Raw genomic sequence first — 17,526 nt, 5'->3', positions numbered from 1 at the left:
ATATATATATATATATATATATACATATATATATATATATATATATATATATATAGTCACCAATAATTGGCAATATAACACATAAAATAACAATATGCCACATCATTCAGGAGTTCCAAATGATTTGTAAACGTCTTTCAAGATAAAGAGAGCAGGGAAGAAAGGGAGAAACACTCCCTCTTCGTGTGGGTATGAGTGTGCGTGTAGGAGAGTGGGCGGGTAGGTAGGCGCACATGCTCATCTGTGCTTCCATCATCGCTTCTTCTGGCTGACTAACTCTAATGTCTCGAAAAAATGTGTGGGGTGGAAAGGAATAAAGGAAGGAAGGGGGTGGGGAGTGAGGGAGGAGTGCCGGAATGGCAACAATAATAAAGGATATGTGTGTGTGTGGTGGGAGATAGTGAGAGGAGGAGAGCAGTGAAACCTGTGTACAGTTAAGCCTAGGCGGCATTCGCAATCCCCAAACAAAAAAAAAGCTCGGCTTGTGTGGCCTCTCATTTGGGGGTCAAATGAAATTGCAGTAATTGATTGAATTCGTCGCGAATCGCCTTAATTGTTTCTCCAGTCTTCAGCTGCAAACTTCTCATAATATTGTTTCCTCTCTTCTCATTCCTTCTTTTTTCCTTCTTCCCCGCCGTGTCCACAAAGTCATTTTCCTTCTTTTTTTTTTTGTTTTCCTTTGCATATTTTTTTTATTTTTATTTTCTTTCATACTCCGGTCCTTCCTTCTTTTCTTTTTTTGTTCTCCCTCTCTCTTCTTTTCAAACAAATGAGCCCGAGTCCTTTTTTTCCTTTCTTTTTTCTCCCTTCCCCCCTCGCCACTTCTCTTTCCCGCTGAAGCATCGTGTTTCCTCCGGTGCACACTAAGTTGTATTATTTACGCTGTCTAGTTTTTCTTCGGTTTTTGCCCTCATCGTTTTTTTCTTCATCATTCCCTGGGAACTCTATCCTGCTGCACTCGGTATCGTTTCCTTGCGTTTGCGGGACGGTGGTCGCCCCCCTCCTCCTCCGCGTGGATCTCCCGCGTTCATACATACACGCCACCTCTTTTAGTTCCACTGCTGTGGGATAACTGGGTACATGTTCCCGCCTTGCATCTGATGTTGCTGCTGTTGCTGCTGCGGCGGTGGCGGGGGCTGTTGCTGCTGCTGCTGAGAGGGGTGTGGCAGTTGCTGCGGTTGCGGTGGCTGGGGAACACCATCCTCGTTGATAACCAGCGATATGGCGGGGTTGCTCGTCTTTATGTCGTCCATGCGCGAGAACTGAATGTCAAGGGTGAAAGTAACCGTGTCGCCAATTGTTACGGGTTGACCCTGCAAAATACTTTTCACGTTTTCCGCAGTCGTTTTGCTGTCAAACTGCACCAACGCCTGAACACGGTTGTGGTTACGATGACTGGATTCATTCTTGGGCAACACCACAATCTTCTGCACGCTACCGTAATTGCCAAAAATTTGATACACAATCATGGGAGTGATTTGCGCCGCAGCCGAAACGTCATACTGGGTGTTAAACATAGAAACCAGTAACGTCTTGCTTGTGTGTTGAGTCGCAGTAAGCGACTGATGATTACTGTAACGGATGTACACGCGTCGACCATCAATTTCGGCGTAGCCTGTTTGTCGGAAAAAATCCACCAACTGTTGTGCACTTTTGGTGGACTCCATCTCTACGAGTGCCTGGTTCATCTGACGAAGCATAACAATGTGTTTAATGTTTCCAAAGTTCTGGACAAGATTCTGAATGCTCAGCTGCGTCACGTTGGGGGTAATGTTACGCATATGAATGACACGGCTCACCTCGCCGATCTCGTTATTGCGCTGACGCGACGGTTGGCGCTGTCCCATGTTCCGATTGGCCTGTGAGGCATCGTAGCCACCACGGTTAGAGTTGTTGTAGTTTGACACCATGCCAGGAGCCGTTCCCTGCGGAGGAATCGGTGGCTGCATCACACCCTGATAGGGCATCATGTTAGGCGTGCCATACAGGCCATTCTGAGGAAACTGCTGACTGTACATTCACACGCACGAAAAAAAACACACTGTCTGTGCGGCGAACAAATGAGAGAAAAAGACGAGTGACAAAGGTAGAAAAAAAACACGCTCCTGGTGTGAATGTGTAGGTGTGCGGGGATATTATCTGTCTGAGGTCGAAGTAGGACCCAAAGAAATGCAGCTGATAACTACTTTTCACTAATGGGTTCTTTCAACACGCAAGCCCTTAACTGATGGGAGTCCATAAAAGGAAAAATAACAAAGTAAAGAAAATGACGCGCAACAGAAAGAAATGGCGGTGAAAAAGAAGAAAAGCAAAGCCAAACATCACACATCACATGAGAGTACTCTCTGTGCCCCCTCCAAGACAAATAAAGAGAACAAAAAAAAAGGATACAGAACACAGAGAACTCGAAAAAAGAAATAAATAAACCATTATGTTTTATTTTTTGTATTCAATAAAAATACAAATAAACACATGCATGGGGCATTACTGTTTCCCTCTTCTTTTCTTTTTTTACCTCTTTGCTCAACCATTCTATCAGTCTATAAAAAGGCCCTGTTAAGCTCTGCAAGACGCTTAGATGTGTGTAGTGCAAGTGTTTCCCGTCGCTTGCTGTCCCTACCAGATGAGGGGGCTTTTCTCGTGCTGTGCTTGGGGGCCACTGTCAACGCTTTTGATACATTGACAGTTTTTATTGTCATTGCGGTTGTCGCGCCCGACTCGATTGCCATTGAGCGGTGGCGTGGTGCAGAAGGAGGAGAAGCAGTCTTGCATCCGTCATTTGCGCGCCGCGTCTTCCCTGCGTCGGCAGGCGGTATGTACATGAAAAATCGCTCCGGTACTCGCTGGGATGGCGAAGTGACCCCCGCCCGAGTCCTAGCAGGTGTCATGCTTCTCCTCGCCGCTGATTGCCTAAACGAGGACTCAGCCGCCGTATAAATATCGCCCAAGTCCACCACCGGACTTGAGAGCGAAGCACCTGAACGACGCTGCAATGAATTACCCCGCCTGCCCATAGATGGTGATGGATCTCGGCCAATAGAAGCAGTCTTCGCTCGGTGAGAGCGGAAAGCTGGTGTGTGCAAAGCCCCACTTGGAGTTTCTGTGGTGCCGGGGTTAACAGGAAGTGAGTCCTTCCGAAGAGTTTCCTCCGTGTGGGACTGAAACACATGATCTGAAGCTTGTTCTTTTGAAACAGGAAGAGGAGCCGGCGGCCCAAAACCAGGGAAACCATTGCACTCAGCCTCAACTTTTTCACCTGTAAAAGCAAACTGGCGAGGCGGCAAGGTCTCCCGTGCCCCCCCCTCGTTACCCTGCCCGGTAGTTCCACTCTCCACAGTGGAGGAAACAAACACATGTTTGCCAAAAATTTCCTCCGACTCGGACAGGGCATGCCACTTTAAAGTATCTTTCATGCTTTGGTTAGCCGCAGATGGAGGATCTGCCGCAGTGGAGTTCAGAACTGTAAGCTGCTGCTCAAGAGCGGCGGTTCGCTGACGCATTGCATCCACCATTAATGATCCTTCAACAGCAGACGCGTACGCGTTATTCAGTGAGGCGTGCTTATGCAGCACGGCCCGTGACTCCTGAATGGCTCGTTCCATATCACCAGCTGTAGCATTAACGCGCAACAGCTCAGCATTTAGTTGGTAAAGACTAGACAAACTATGATTGATGCTCATAGTAGAGGAAGGGTCCGGGACCATATTCTTCACACCGCTGCTAGTCTCATCAGTCACCTGAGGCGCTGGTGTCATTCTTATTGCTGTTGTCACTGCTGCTGCTGGTGGTGGTGGTGCGACTGGTGTCACCGCCATAGTGGCTGCATCTTCCATCCTCTTCACGCCTACACCAACTTGGACGCCAGAAGACACGGTTGCAACCTCACTTTTCTTTGCAGGGGTCGTAGTGGCAAGCTGCACAGGAACGGCCAGAGAAACTGTTGGTTGTGTTACCTGACGCGTCTTTTCACTGTCTACTAAAATGTGTGGGGAAGCAAATGATGTGGCTTCATTCTTCACTGGAGCTGCAGTAAGACGCTCAGCCCGCGCATGAAGGTCCAACAAATCTTGGTTCATCATCAAAAGCTTGTCTTTCTGTTGAATCGTGTGGCGTACCAACGCTGCCTGCTCTGTCGCGTTCAACCCTTGTGTTTGCTGCACAGCAACTGGAGCACTCACCACAGGCGTAGGTGGTCTCTGTGTGCTTGTTCGAATCGCCTCAATAACACCATTGAATTGTTTTGCCTGCTGTTCCTCGTGCTTAGCGAGTAGCTCCTTCACAACTCCAATAATATCGCGTTGTTGCTGTTGCAGGGACTCAGGAATTTTTGAAGTGACTCCAGTAGGCATGACAGGCGGCGTTGACGCAGGCAAAGACTGCGCAGGATGGAGTGGAAGAGGCACAGGGACGGCAGCAGTGTCTGCAGCCTTCAGTTCGTCCACGTACTTGTAAAATGCGGCCGTTTCCGAAAGTGGAAGCACCGGCTTCTTCAACGCAAACACAGTCGGAGAGTCCTCAACGGAAGCTGGAAAAATGGATCGCGATGTGGTCGGCGCCAACGCCACTTGTTGTTTTGATGACTCCCTCAACTCTGCTTCCTCGTTCCTCATCTCGACCGGCGCAGCAGCACCACTCAGCATGAATCCAGCGGAGCTCTCGTGGTGAGCAAAAGGTGGCATCGTCGAAGGGGCATTCGATGTCAACGAAAGTGCGGTGGTACTTGTGGGAAGGTTCTGCTGCTGTTTTAACGAAGCAGAAGTGATAGGCACATTCACGGTGGGGGCAGGGATAGGGCCCAATGGCTCCTCCGTGTCTCCCACACGGCGTTCTTCTTCTTGCAGTGAGCGTGGTACCGCGGCCTGGGAAACCGGTTTCCGATGGGTTGCATCTACGTTTACTGGAAACTTGAGCGTGAGCAAAGGAGACGGACTCAAAAACACAGAACTTGGCGGCAAGCTTGGTGGCTCCAACAACTGCGAATGCGACGATGTTCCTACAAGAAAACCATGTGGTCGGTCCGGTCCGACATTCTTCGCGCCGGCACCGTTTCCTTCGACCTCAGCATCATTGGTTTCAGCTCCACTCCACGCAAACAATTTCACGCGAGGCCTGTGTGGCTTTGCCTTAAGCGAGAGAAGCTGCAGTGGTGCCACGTCGTTTGTGTCTTCTGAAAGCCGTGGCTGTACAAGTTGTATCTTATCCGTTGGGACCACACTCGATGGCAGATTTGGTGGTTGAAGCACATGCTTAAATTGCAGAAGCTTAACATTCATCGCTGCCTCCTCTTTGATTGCAGCCAGGGAACTGACTTCTGGTGACCGCATCCCCGCTGGAGCATTTCCATGGCGAGACTGTCTTCTCAAATGATACCACTCTTTGGTGTGGATCCCATGCGCCCGGTGTTTGGCGCAGCGGTAGTGGTGCACATGATGTTTTCTGCAACGACGCGGCGAAAAACTCGACGAGGAAAACTTTCTGTCAAATTTCTCAGAAAGATTATCCCCGCCCTCACTTGTTGCTCTTGTGTACGACGTGGCAGTGGTGGTAAATTCAGGGTTGATGTCTTGCAGCGTCTCCCTAATGACGCGCTGCCGCCCCGCGGCCTCGTCGAGTGCGTCATCTGTCTCCCACCACGCAATGCTTTCGGGTGGAAACAACGCCGTGGCCGCAGCGGCAGCGGCGCTAGTATCACCACCTTTGGTCAAAAATCGTGGCAGTGATCGCACCTCTCGTACTGGCGGAGATAACAAAGTCGATGCACCACCTACCAAGCCATCATCATTTCGCTCCAGATAAGGGGAAGACTCCGCATGTGGCCCCGCTTCAGGGGATGTTTTCCGACGCAACATTGATGGTGCAATCGCCACAGAGGTTGAGGCCGTACTGGAAGGGGCCATGTGATCCCCGGTGCGTCGAATTTCTTGAGGATGGTTTAGCTCAGAACGCTTCGCCCCTTCGGATGCCGCTTCAATGGGGGCTATCAAGGCATGGTTGCGCACCGGCGGAGAGAGCTTGCACAGTTGGTGGAATAGTGAGTAAGAAAACTGCGGCGAGGGCTCTCCCTCCGCCGGACGAATTGTGGTGTTGCAGCCGCAAATACGTTCCTGTGTCCGCGTAAGACAGTCCGCAAGCAACTGGGGAACAAACTCAATCGGCCACATGGCGTCCACCCACTCGGTGTTGATCAAATACCGGCGGGTAAGCAAGTTGTGATTGCCCGGCCATTCGGGAACAACCGCACCGCCGCACTTGGACCAACGGAAGTACGTCGTGGTTTTTGTGGTTGTGGGGGAGTTCTTCTTCTGTACCGTTATCTGCGCTTGCAGCTCGTGAAAGGCGGCGCCCGCTCCAGCGTTGCCGTCTGCTTGTGCAACCTCTGTAAGGTGATCCACTACAGTGTAGTAGTACTGCTTAAGTGGTGCAATGACTGTCAAAGCAGCCTCTGAGTATTGAAGCATCTCCCGCATGAATCCGGCCAGTCCAGGTGTACCAGTGCACATCGGCAATGCCATCGCCGCGAGATCCACACACCGCCATCGGAGAGAGTCAACCGGCAGCGCAGTCCCTTTCAGGTTCGTAATGGCCTGCAGCAGCAAAAAAGCAACGTGGACAAGCACCGAGGTATCACCTGCCACTTGTTTTGTCAGCTCCGTGATGTGTTCCTCAGTCCGATACGAGTACCCAATTAGGGCCAATAAGCGAAAGCATAAAATGCAAGTGTGAGAGACAACGGAATCACCACAAATCGTTTGTCCGTCGTGATTTCCATCCTGCTCAGCACCATTGATAGTGAGCACGCTACTCGCGATATCTTTTACCTTGTACGGCAACCATGGAGCAGCGCAGGCCCAAGCATGCTCAAGTCGCTCCAATATGATCCCCAGCCTCTTTCGGCATGTTTCCACCGTCACCTCCTCCTGCAGCGGATTCTCCAGCCCCTCTTTCAAAAGCGCCTTGGCCACACTCGCTGAGTAGTTGTTTTGGGCTGCAATCATCCGGTCCGTCATCGCGTGAATGACCGCGACCACAATAAAGAACTGTGTATCCTTGCTGAGGACGTTGCCGATGTAACACCAAAGTTCCGTGTTGAAGTAGTCATCAAGCACGGATCCAGCACAGAGAACACAAAGAACGTCTGACGGTACAGGTTCGGAGAGAATCTTCTTGAAGAGTGCAGCCTCCGTAAGGAAGGCCGCCGCTGAGCACTCCGTAATAAGCTGGGCATTGTCGCAAATAGAGCCAAGTGGCATCAAGTACTCCGTCAAGGGAGCGGTAAAAATACAAAGGAAGGCAGAGACCACATGATATCGCCTCGACAAGAGCATTGAAAGCAATGCTCTCGCAGACAAAGTTGCGTGCGTGTCTGGAGAGGTGACAGAAAGAATGTCCGTAGAAAGCGTCAGAGCGTATTCAAACGTCGTGCGATTCTTGAAAGAAGATGGCGGTAGAAAAAGAGAGGTATCTCCCACTTGATGCATTTGACAGACCATTCGCCCCGCATCATCCTTGTTCACGTACACCGGCACCTCCAAACAGGAGGCCAGTAGAGCCGTTGCAATGGCGTGGATAACATGAGACACGCGTTCCCCCACAGACACCACATGCGTCCCGTTTGATAAAGTGGTGACCACAACCATGCGGCGCACGCATTCCTCCGCAAGTGAAATAAGTGAAACACGCTCTGCCAAACTATCAAGTACAAACGAGACGTCCTCATCCTGCTGCTGCATAAACCGTTTCCATGCACACTTTAATTCCTCGGAGACAACACTTAAAAGGGTCTCACTTGCTTGCGCTTGCTCATCCACTGTCCCGTTACAACGGACGTAATTATCTACCAGATGAATAAAAAAGATGTCTGTATACACAACACAGTTATCCAAATCCCTCTTTGAAAGGATTCTCTGCAACAGCATGGTGATACCCCACATCGTCCTCCAATCCGATGCCGAAGTTGGGGCAGCGGCATTTAAAAGAGCCTGAAACACTCGCTGAGTCAGGAAGACTTCATGCTGAGAAGATCCGGCGAGGCGAAGCATCGGCAGAACCTGCTGAAATGTAAGCTGAAGAAGCTCACTTCGGCTCAAATTCGATACCTTTTCAAGGCGTGACAGACTTTTCAGGAGCGTTACGACACGCCTCTCTGACGTTTCATTCTCAATGGTTAAGGGAATGAGAAGTTCGCGCGGCATCTCCCCATCAATGGCAAGTGCGGCCACCCGCAGCACCACAGCCAAGAGTCCATTGGAGCAGAGAAGCTCACTTTCTCCAACCCGTATAAGACATGGGGAGTCCGTAGAGCTTTCCACAGTGTGGTCACTGCCAAAGCAACTTCTTGCTGGAGGCGTAAAACGAACTGTGTTGTCTCCGTTCTCCACCACCACGTTAATGGCGCTACCAAACACCTCTGCAGCATAAATACGGTAGTCTTGTGAAAGTACAAGAACTATTTGTAACCCGCCCTCTGACCGCGAGGGGTGCATCAGCCTTAGCCATAACACGCTGTGTGGGAGACTTTGCAACCCAATCTTGGTACACCCGGCTACAAGCTCCATATTAAAGGGGGATCGCCGTAAGTGCACCAAGTAGCTCTGCGAGGCAAACGAGACAACTATGGCGTAGCGCTGCTGCTCATGGTCAGCGTATATGCGGCAGAGAGGGGCAAGGCGTGCACCGCCTTGCCCCTCAGGCGGGTGGAAGAGCTGACTTTGATACCATACTCGAATGATTGGGTCGCCGTCATCCAACGAAAAGATGGTTTCACGAAGCACCACGCAGCACTGCACCCCTGCAGATTGCACTGACAAGTAAGTCTTCTTCTCATTATCATCGGAGACCATACGTGTCGCCTCAAAGACTGAGAGCGCCAACTCCACTGTTGGGGACACTGTCAAAATCGTGTGGTCGACTGGAGGACCCACCTCACAGCTAAGCACCGAAACAATACGATCGCTTTGAATACTGAGCAAAGCGGATAGGCCAAATGCGGCATCCAAACAAAAACACTTCCATTTGTTCGCCCCGATGGAACCAATGATGAGGTATCGTTCCCCACCACGGGTAGAGACCAGCAGACTTACCACTAGACCTGAAGCTGTCAGCTTTAAGCTTGAGCAATGAATCTGCAGTTGCGCGGTTGTTTCGTTACTCTTTTTTTCGCACGGCACTAAAGGTATGAGAACGGCATCCAGGTCGTCGCTGTAGTCTACAGGATCCCCAGCAAGGTGTGTCGCGTTGAGCGGGTTGAACTGCACAATGGCTAGACCCAAGCGCCTTCCTTTGTCATGATGAAAAAACAACGCAGTGAAAAGACCATCACTGGCCGTGTCAACGATACGTGACGAGTACTTTCCTGCTCCTCGCAGTGTTGTGATGCCTTTGTGCTCACACCACACACGAAGCTTGCTCCTCTTCTCGTCCAGAAATACCGCGGCAACCTCGGGTTTTTTCCCCTCCACAGCACCAACGCGGCGAGAAGCCACAACGCGGGCGTATCCCGGCTTCTTACCGGAGCCCAAACAAAGCTGTGTGAATGGTGCAAAGGTGATGACGTTCATGGGCCAATTTCAACGCTGACTACACAGAAAGGGGGTACCTTGGATGAAAATTAGTGGGTTATTTTTGTGGTATTGGCAAAAGAAACGGGGGAAAAAAAATGTCAAAGAAAAAGAATAGCTGCGGTGCAGTACATATGCATGCCGACAACAACAAACGCATAAATGCGACGTAGCACGGCCTTTCGCGTCCCCTACGCATTCCTTTTTTGATTTCCTTTTCTTTTTCCTGCTCTTTGTTGCGTCCCCGTTGTTGCTGACGGGGATGGTGGTGCTGATCTGTTCGGCCGGTGAATATTCACGTACTCCACGCAACACGCTTACGGAGGGTTACAATGCAGTTCTCTTCTCCCTTAGCCACGCGATCATTTCATCCCGCGATGCCTGCGGATGAAGCATCGCGTACCTTCGGAGTGTTACCAGTGCGTGTCCAATTTGTGGGGGATCAAGCGGGATGAGTTTTGAGAGCTCGCCGCCCTTCAGTGGCAGCGGACGCGTCATGGCATCCAGCAGTCCCGCCTCCCGCTCCAATGCGGACCACATATCGCTAATGATATCGGCCACTGCACCGACATCGCTGGAACCCAAAAGCTCACTTCGATGTTCAAGGAGCAAGTAGGAGGAAAGAACAATTTTGAACGCTGACAAAATCATTCGCTTGTCATTCAGATCACTCAACCCCTCAAACAGAGCGAGTTTTGTCGAATGTGTCACCCCTTCACTGGTGATGCCGCGCATGTCCAGTCGATGTTGGAGAAGAGTTTTGTGGCACTCAATCATGCGCCGTAAGGTATTGTAGCAGGCGAGTGACAACTTGAGCCCATTCACACACAACACGTAGAGGCGCTCCGTCAGCTGCTCACGAGGTGTGCTGTAGTAGAGTGGCAAGCATAAAAGAAAGAGCACGGCCACCAATTTATCGGATGGTGAAAGTAACAGCAATGGAGAGTCGCTTCTCGAAAATAGAGGCGTCAGTGTCCGGTTCAGCGCCACGAGGCTCTCAAGTTTTCCTGCCGCAGTATCACCGGAGATCAAATATTCTATTCTCTCCACTTCAGCTGTAACTTTGCCCTTCTTGCTTCTCTTCATGTAAAGCTCTGCCAGCAAAACGTGCTGGAGAATGCCCATTTTTAAAAGAAGATCCACACACCTTTCAGGTGATGGGCCTGAGAACATCTTCACCAGCTCCTTCCCAATACGCTCCCGTGATACCTTCGCTGTGACCTTCTCAAGGAGCCCCTTGTTCACACAACGCACAACTGAATCATCAAGTGTAAAATTAAGTTCGCCTAATTGACCCACAAAACGAATTCCGCGTAATAAACGTAATGGATCATCGCTAAAGGTCTCTGACGGGTCCAGCGGGCAGCGCAGCACACGATGCTGTAGATCCTCTAGACCCGTTGTGTAGTCTTCCACCTCCATCGTGTGTAGGTTATAGAAGAGTGCATTGATGGTAAAGTCACGCCGCAACGCGTCCTCAAGTGGGGTGGCAGGCCGGACCTCTGGAATACGTGAATCTGGCCTCGTGTATTCATCATGACGCAATGCACAGAACTCAATGGGAATGTCATATACACACACCGTTGCGGTTTCAATATGCTTAGACAACTCCGGATTGACTCGGATAACGCTCACCGTGCGTGCAGCCATGCCTACCGCCTGCTGATACACCGCGACCTCACGCGCAAAAAGTTCTCCGGAAACATGCCCCAAACCGGAAGACTCAATGGCGATGTCAATGTCCTGCGAGTGGAAACCTAGCAGGACATCCCTTACCCACCCACCAGCAACCCGAAGTGTTGCACGAATGCCGCGCTCCTCATTGACGCGAAGAAGAAAGGCAAAGATACGTTTGTGTGCCGCCGCTATCGGCTTGTCCAGTTTAACTTTCTTCGGTGACAGCATCAACTAGGACCATACGTTGAGGCGCAAAAGCACGCGAGAGTAGGCAAAGGTCAGAAAGAGAAAAAAAAATGAAATGCTGTCACGCCAAAGCCTAAGCAAGCTCACACATCACGCATACAAGGTATGAGACTATGGGGGAAAGAAAGGGGAAATGTGAAGCAATGACCCCATCCATGCAAAGCCAAAAACACGCACAAAAAAGGATGAGTCGAGGAAACAGAAAAACGCTGTTGTCTTCTTGTTGTTGCTTTTTTGTTCCCTCAGCTGCGTCATCCACATCGATTTGTTACATCTTGCTAACTTTCGGCTGCGGCAGGTGCGGCAGCGGCGGCAGCAGCAGCAGCAGCAGCAGCAGCATTCACTCGAACAAGGTCACGCAGCTTCAGACGCCACTCCACATCAATTTTAGTATTGTCTATCCCAAGCTCACATACCTTGGGATTATCCTCCAAAAGCCGATGAAGCTGAACAGCAGCGCCCTCACTGATATAATTATCGGAGACATCAATGCTCTTCAAAGAGGGATGCTTCACAGCAGAGTTGCACAGTGCAGCAACGGCATTGTTACGCAGACCATTCTCGCTAAGAATGATATCGCGCAGATTGCTGCATCGATCCACAACGGCTAGCAGAGGAATGACCCCCCTGTCTCCCAAATAGTTGTGGCTAACGTCGATGGACTCTACACTGGCAGACTCTTGGTAAACGGAAAGGAGGTCAATCAGACCGCTATTCGGACTCAGGCCTGCCTCTGCACAAGCCCTGATGTATACCTCGCGCGGTGCAAGCTGTCGGACGCGGGCAGACCTGCCGCTCTTCTTTACCGACGGTTTTACAGGGCGAAAGGGCATAGTCTCCCGCTTGCTATGGTGCAATCGTGCACGTTGAGGCAGCGTGGTGGGGAAGAGAGAATGACAGGCAAAATCACATTCGAAGGGAAAGCTAGGGGTGAAATCGCCTAAAAACAGCTTGAACTGAAAATGGCGCCTTTATGCAAGCATGCAATTATCGCAACTCCATATGCCACAGATTCGTAACAGACATACATACATATACCGTTGTATATCATTACGGTGGCAAAAATAACCAACAAAAACTAACGGAAGTACAAACTCAATAAATAACTAAATAAATAAATAAATAAATAAAAGGCATGCAATTGCTTCATTTTTGCCACCCCAGCTAAGTATTCAATAAGGCGTGATCCTCTGCCTCTTTTGCTTAATTTGAAGTGACAGTTAGGAAAATGTGTGGGGGCGCCACGCGAAAAATAAAAAAACGGTCACACACACGCACAGAAACAAACCTCACACCGCACGAAGAGCCATCCCCTAAGTTATTAACTACGGTTTTCGCGTTCAATAGTTCCACCACATGGTCGGGCATGAATCCTTTATCATTTCCCCCCTGGAATTTACGCACCGGTAAGGACGTCGTGTTGCCGATACAACCATACATGCAGCGCAGAGGCATCCCACACCACAGAAAACAGTCGCCGCGTAAAAGTGATTTAATGCATTCCTCATTGTCCTTTCCCCACGAGCAAAAGTGTTTTCCTCATGCCCCATCGGCTCCTTGATCAGCTGGTGACCAAATCGGCGGCAGGAGCGACGAAGCATGGCTCAGAGAATTTCTATATATATATATATATATAAATATAAATATATATGTTGCTACTTGGAATTTTTTTCGTTACTTCTGCCTCTTCACTGGGTGAAGATGAGGTGCACCAAAAATATATTTAAATGGTGCCAAAAATCACACTAAATGTCGAGGAAAATCTGACGAGCGTCCTTGCCTTAGCTCTATTTTGTTAAAAGAGTGCTGGTGAAGAGGAAAGATCAAAAAAAAAAGAACGAAAAGAAAAAAAAAATACAAACAGACAAGGTGAAAGAGAAAAAGAGAAAAGGACACCCCACAAAGAGGCAGAGCAGACGTGTAGCCTCCCTGTGTTGCGTTCATTTGAAGTCCGCAGAAGCAGGCAAATGAGGAAACACACGGGCTCCACACACTCCAGAAAGCGAACTTACCTTGAAAAAACGGGACTCCGCTAAAATAAAATAAAGAAAAAAAAAGTACCGGGAAGATGTAGACGCATGAACACAGAATCACTGCCATTCTATTGAGGAGTTGGTGCTTAGTTCGATTTCCCACACTCGCTCTTATTAGTTTCATTGACGACTCTCGTTAGTTGCTCAATTGCGCATGGCCAAAGAGCCAAAGGAAAACGTCGCTCAATTCTGAAGTACCCCGATGGTGTCAACGCCTGGTTTTTAAGTTGTCTATAAAGCTTTTCTTTTTCAGGTGTGGAGAGAGGGTGCGCCGTTGGCGCGGGTGTGGGTGCTGGTGTGATGTGTTTCTGGATAAAAAAATCATCGTCGTCGCCGCCAAGAAGATCAACCCAACGCGGAGGCTGAACGGCCTTATCTTGTCCTTCCGTGGTCACTGGATGCAGCTCCGCGTGCCGTTGGAGGGCATAGAGTTTGGCCTTCTTCGGAAGCGCTTGGTACTCCTCCTCGACAAGACTCAGTAATGGTTTAATATCCATCTCCCCCTTCGCCAGGGTGAGATTGTCGTCCATGTCCACAACAATGGCCAGTAACGTGGGGTAGAGAATATGGCATGCTGAAGTAAAATACTGAAACGGTAAGGCCGAAAGAATTCTAGAGAGTAATGATTTGCCTTTTCCCCAGGCAAACATGCCTTGAATCTGCTTGTCCTGTATACAGAGGTAGCCAATGAGGAGGAGGCATTCGTGGAGTGCAGCCCGCAGGTGATAGGATTGACGGGTCGATGCGAGTGGTAACCCCGTCGTGGGGCTGTTTGAGGACTGTGGGGATGGAAATGGCGGGATTTGTTGCAACGTCACGCCGAACTTCAGTGCATTCTCAAAGGTTCCATGCACACCTTCCCCTGTAATGTTCTCACCTGCAATAGTCTCAAGTAAATCGGCATGAGCCTCAACATATGCGAAGAAGCCACTAAGCACGTGAAACAGTTCTGTTTGTGTAATTACATTTGTTGTTTTGGCTGACATCGCTTTTGGGTCTACGTAAACATTCGAGCTAGCGTTTTCAATAGGAGAGTCATGTAAGACTTCCTGTAAAATCTCCAGTCGCCAACGTGCAAGGCAGTTTAGGACTCGAAACACAATAAAAACGATTGCGATGCGCCGGGCACTGAGCAACGGGCTCGTCTTGCTCAAAGGGCATCCATCAGGGGTCAGAATATTCTCAAGAAGAGTAAAAAAGGCACATGATACTTGCCGAAACCATACTGTAGGGCAATCACCCTTTTTTTTACTCAAGATACAGGCCTGGGAATGTATGAGTCGGGTCGCACTGTAGACAACTTCTAAATCCTCCTCCCCTGTGCATGCCCGTGAAACGGCAACACAGTACTTACCAATACATGCTGCATCCAGATCGGCCAACAACTGGTCCCGAACAGTAATAAGTTTAACATTTGTTTGAGCATCTATGGCAATACGTTCGAAACAGAGTTGTAGTATTTCAAGTGAGGCCATGAGTGGAATGGAGTGACTGTGACGTTTTAGGCCTTTTATCTCATCACGAATGCAGACTAACAGTGGAGCAAGGTTTCCTGATAGAATAAACACCAACACATGTTTTTTGCCCTCTTTACTATCGGTAAGAAAGCGCAGTAGAACAGTACAGGCCAGGCGAAAAGTCACCACATCATTCGCCCGACGAGCATCCATCATCACACGCGTAAAACTCTCATAGGCGTTAAAGTAGCGCACGTATTCATGATCAATGTCAGCAAACTCCGCCATCCCCAGTAGATCATGAAGTGGTTGACGACACTGCACCAGTGAGGCAGGCGCTGTGTGTGAGCCCAGCCGGCTAATGATCGATCTTAACTTACTTCGATTTAGATCCTTTGCACTGGTGGTACTTTCCTTCTGATAAGTTTCCATATAACTTTTCCCTTGTCGCGCAGTAACCGCCATCACCTTTGCTAATTTCTGAGCCAATTGCTCCTCTTCCTGCGGTGGAATGACTGGCATGAGCTCCTGGACGGTGGGCCTGGCGTCAGCTTCACGCTCCTTGCGCTGGCGCGCCTCTCTTATCTTTTGCTCCTGTTTTGCAAGCTTCTGACGCAGCATCTCTCGCTTCTCCTCCCTTAACTGTACACTTTGTTGAATACGTTCCTCCGCTTTCCGACTGCGCGCCTCTGCCTCGGCGCACGCATCCTTCTGTCGTTGTTGCGCCCTCTTCTCCCATTCTTCCGCTCGTTGCTCCTTCAAATCCTTTTCAATCTTTTTCTGCTCCTCAAGACGCCTGAAGTTCTCCCGTCGCTGCTGCTCACGCTGCTGCTGCCGCTCAATGCGCTCCTGGCTGAGATTTTGCCTTCGTTCGGCGACGGCCTGCATGGCCTCGTTGCGCTCCTGCGCAATCCGCTGAAGCTCCTCTCGCTTTTGTTCCTGGTTGTGCTCTACCTCCGACATTTTGCGATCAAGCAAAATAGCCTTCGTTTGGTGTCGCAGCTCGTAGTTAAGTCGCACCTCCTCCACACGTGAATTGCCCCTTCTCGCACGCTCCTTCGTCTGCTCACGCGCCTCCTCGACGCGGCGGGCCCCGTGCTCTTGTCGCTCCAGTGTGTCATTTCTCAACCGCTCATCGGCCTGCGTACGCCGCTGCTTCGCCTGCACGCTTCGTTCCCCAGCAGCCACCAGCTTTGACTTCTTCTCCTGCAACTTTTCCAGTCGCCGCTCTTCCGCCTTGCGCTGCCGCTCCTCACTGCGGAGAGCCGAGGCTTGCCGAGCCGCCTCAACCTCGTCGCGTCGCATCAACTCACTCCCCATTCGTTTCGGGGATACTTTTTTGCTCTTTGGTGAACACAGCTGCTGCAGACATGACAGCGGCGCAGCTTCACTCTCGGCATGATCGCCGTCGTCAACCTCACGGCCTGTCGGCGAAACGCCTCCCAGACGAGTGGAGCTCAGGTTCAACTGCCGGCGACACTCAATCCTCCGATCAACCTTAATCGTTTTCAGAGCCCGCAGTCCCTCTTCCATGACGCTGATGGAGTCGTCTACTGAAAGCGCACTTGCGGTGTTTTCTAGCGCAAAAACCACATCATTAATAGCCGCCTTGAGCTTCCCAAGCAGATGAAACGCTGTCAAGAGGGAGCCATCCTTTGTACTCGCATGTTGTGGCTGATAAACACAGCCAATATCATCCGTTACACATTGCGTCTCAAATGACCTTTCGGTACTGCGCTCACAAGCAGCTTTTGCCTCCATCTTTCAATACACTAACCTTGGACGACAACAAAACTAAATAATAATGAGCGCATCAACCATGCAACACGCAAATGCATAAGTCAAAACTGAGTATAATACTAAAGTAAAAACATGACGTGCTAGTGAACAGCACGCACAGAGACCCACAACACGCACATAAGCATGCCATTAATACCCACAACCATTCTTCTGAACGACAACCAATCCAAGTCAAAATAAATACAAAGCAACAAAAAAAAATCAAAAAGTATATTTATATATACCTTTATTTATACTACGCACAAAAAAAAACACAACAATAGCAACAGATAAAATAATAATATCAATAATAGCAAATAAATAACTCTCATTCACCACTTAGTCCCCTCCTTTACAGACAAACCACGGCATTAAAAGCATTTGTTGTGCACAATACTCGGACCGGCCTCGTCATACTCACTCTTCTTGATCCACATGGTCTGGAATGTCGTGAGGGATGACAGGATGGAGCCACCAATCCATACGCTGTACTTCCGCTCCGGTGGTGCAACCACCTTCGGTTTGATGGAAGAGGGCGCAAGGTTGCTGATCTCCTTTCCAAGACGCTCAGGAAGGTTCTTGAACATGGTGGTCCCGCCAGAAAGTACAATGTTCCCGTACAGGTCACGACGCACGTCGATATCACACTTGTTGATGGACTGGAAGGTCATCTCATGGAACCCAGGAGCTTCATCGAGACCAATCAGCATGGGCTTAAAGACCGCCTCGGGGCATCGGAAGCGCTGGTTACCCACCTGCATGACTGTGCCGTCTGGC

General features: G+C 49.9%; 6 protein-coding genes and 1 pseudogene across 6 annotated transcripts, besides 6 other annotated features; all 7 read right to left on the bottom strand.

The window, feature by feature from the left end:
- Positions 1-55: a microsatellite.
- Positions 56-652: 597 nt separating this feature from the next.
- Positions 653-763: a sequence feature (A-rich).
- Positions 764-1,049: 286 nt separating this feature from the next.
- On the bottom strand, positions 1,050-2,018 carry TraAM80_03540 (RNA-binding protein; the record flags this gene model as incomplete). The annotated part of the gene is made up of 1 exon (XM_029380505.1): positions 1,050-2,018. The coding sequence occupies one exon, from the start codon at positions 2,016-2,018 to the stop codon at positions 1,050-1,052; it is 969 nt and encodes a 322-aa protein (XP_029239669.1).
- Positions 2,019-2,294: 276 nt separating this feature from the next.
- Positions 2,295-2,532, bottom strand: TraAM80_03539 (hypothetical protein; annotated as a pseudogene).
- An 8-nt stretch (positions 2,533-2,540) lies between these two features.
- TraAM80_03538 (uncharacterized protein) lies at positions 2,541-9,557 on the bottom strand (the record flags this gene model as incomplete). The annotated part of the gene is made up of 1 exon (XM_029380504.1): positions 2,541-9,557. One exon carries the CDS (start codon positions 9,555-9,557, stop codon positions 2,541-2,543), a length of 7,017 nt encoding a protein of 2,338 aa, XP_029239668.1.
- Positions 9,558-9,884: 327 nt separating this feature from the next.
- Positions 9,885-11,462, bottom strand: TraAM80_03537 (putative tRNA nucleotidyltransferase; the record flags this gene model as incomplete). The annotated part of the gene is made up of 1 exon (XM_029380503.1): positions 9,885-11,462. One exon carries the CDS (start codon positions 11,460-11,462, stop codon positions 9,885-9,887), a length of 1,578 nt encoding a protein of 525 aa, XP_029239667.1.
- A 296-nt stretch (positions 11,463-11,758) lies between these two features.
- On the bottom strand, positions 11,759-12,313 carry TraAM80_03536 (cAMP-dependent protein kinase regulator; the record flags this gene model as incomplete). The annotated part of the gene is made up of 1 exon (XM_029380502.1): positions 11,759-12,313. One exon carries the CDS (start codon positions 12,311-12,313, stop codon positions 11,759-11,761), a length of 555 nt encoding a protein of 184 aa, XP_029239666.1.
- A 264-nt stretch (positions 12,314-12,577) lies between these two features.
- Positions 12,578-12,611: a microsatellite.
- Positions 12,612-13,096: 485 nt separating this feature from the next.
- Positions 13,097-13,131: a microsatellite.
- A 161-nt stretch (positions 13,132-13,292) lies between these two features.
- Positions 13,293-13,371: a microsatellite.
- A 142-nt stretch (positions 13,372-13,513) lies between these two features.
- Positions 13,514-13,540: a microsatellite.
- Positions 13,541-13,599: 59 nt separating this feature from the next.
- On the bottom strand, positions 13,600-16,731 carry TraAM80_03535 (uncharacterized protein; the record flags this gene model as incomplete). The annotated part of the gene is made up of 1 exon (XM_029380501.1): positions 13,600-16,731. The coding sequence occupies one exon, from the start codon at positions 16,729-16,731 to the stop codon at positions 13,600-13,602; it is 3,132 nt and encodes a 1,043-aa protein (XP_029239665.1).
- A 389-nt stretch (positions 16,732-17,120) lies between these two features.
- Positions 17,121-17,526, bottom strand: TraAM80_03534 (actin; the record flags this gene model as incomplete). The annotated part of the gene is made up of 1 exon (XM_029380500.1): positions 17,121-17,526. A coding segment is annotated over one exon (406 nt), but the record flags the coding sequence as incomplete, so codon positions are not given.

Source organism: Trypanosoma rangeli, assembly GCF_003719475.1.
Source record: "Trypanosoma rangeli strain AM80 chromosome Unknown Tra_15.4_contig_00093, whole genome shotgun sequence".
Lineage (NCBI taxonomy): Eukaryota > Euglenozoa > Kinetoplastea > Trypanosomatida > Trypanosomatidae > Trypanosoma > Trypanosoma rangeli.
This window is presented reverse-complemented; position numbering and strand designations above follow the sequence as displayed.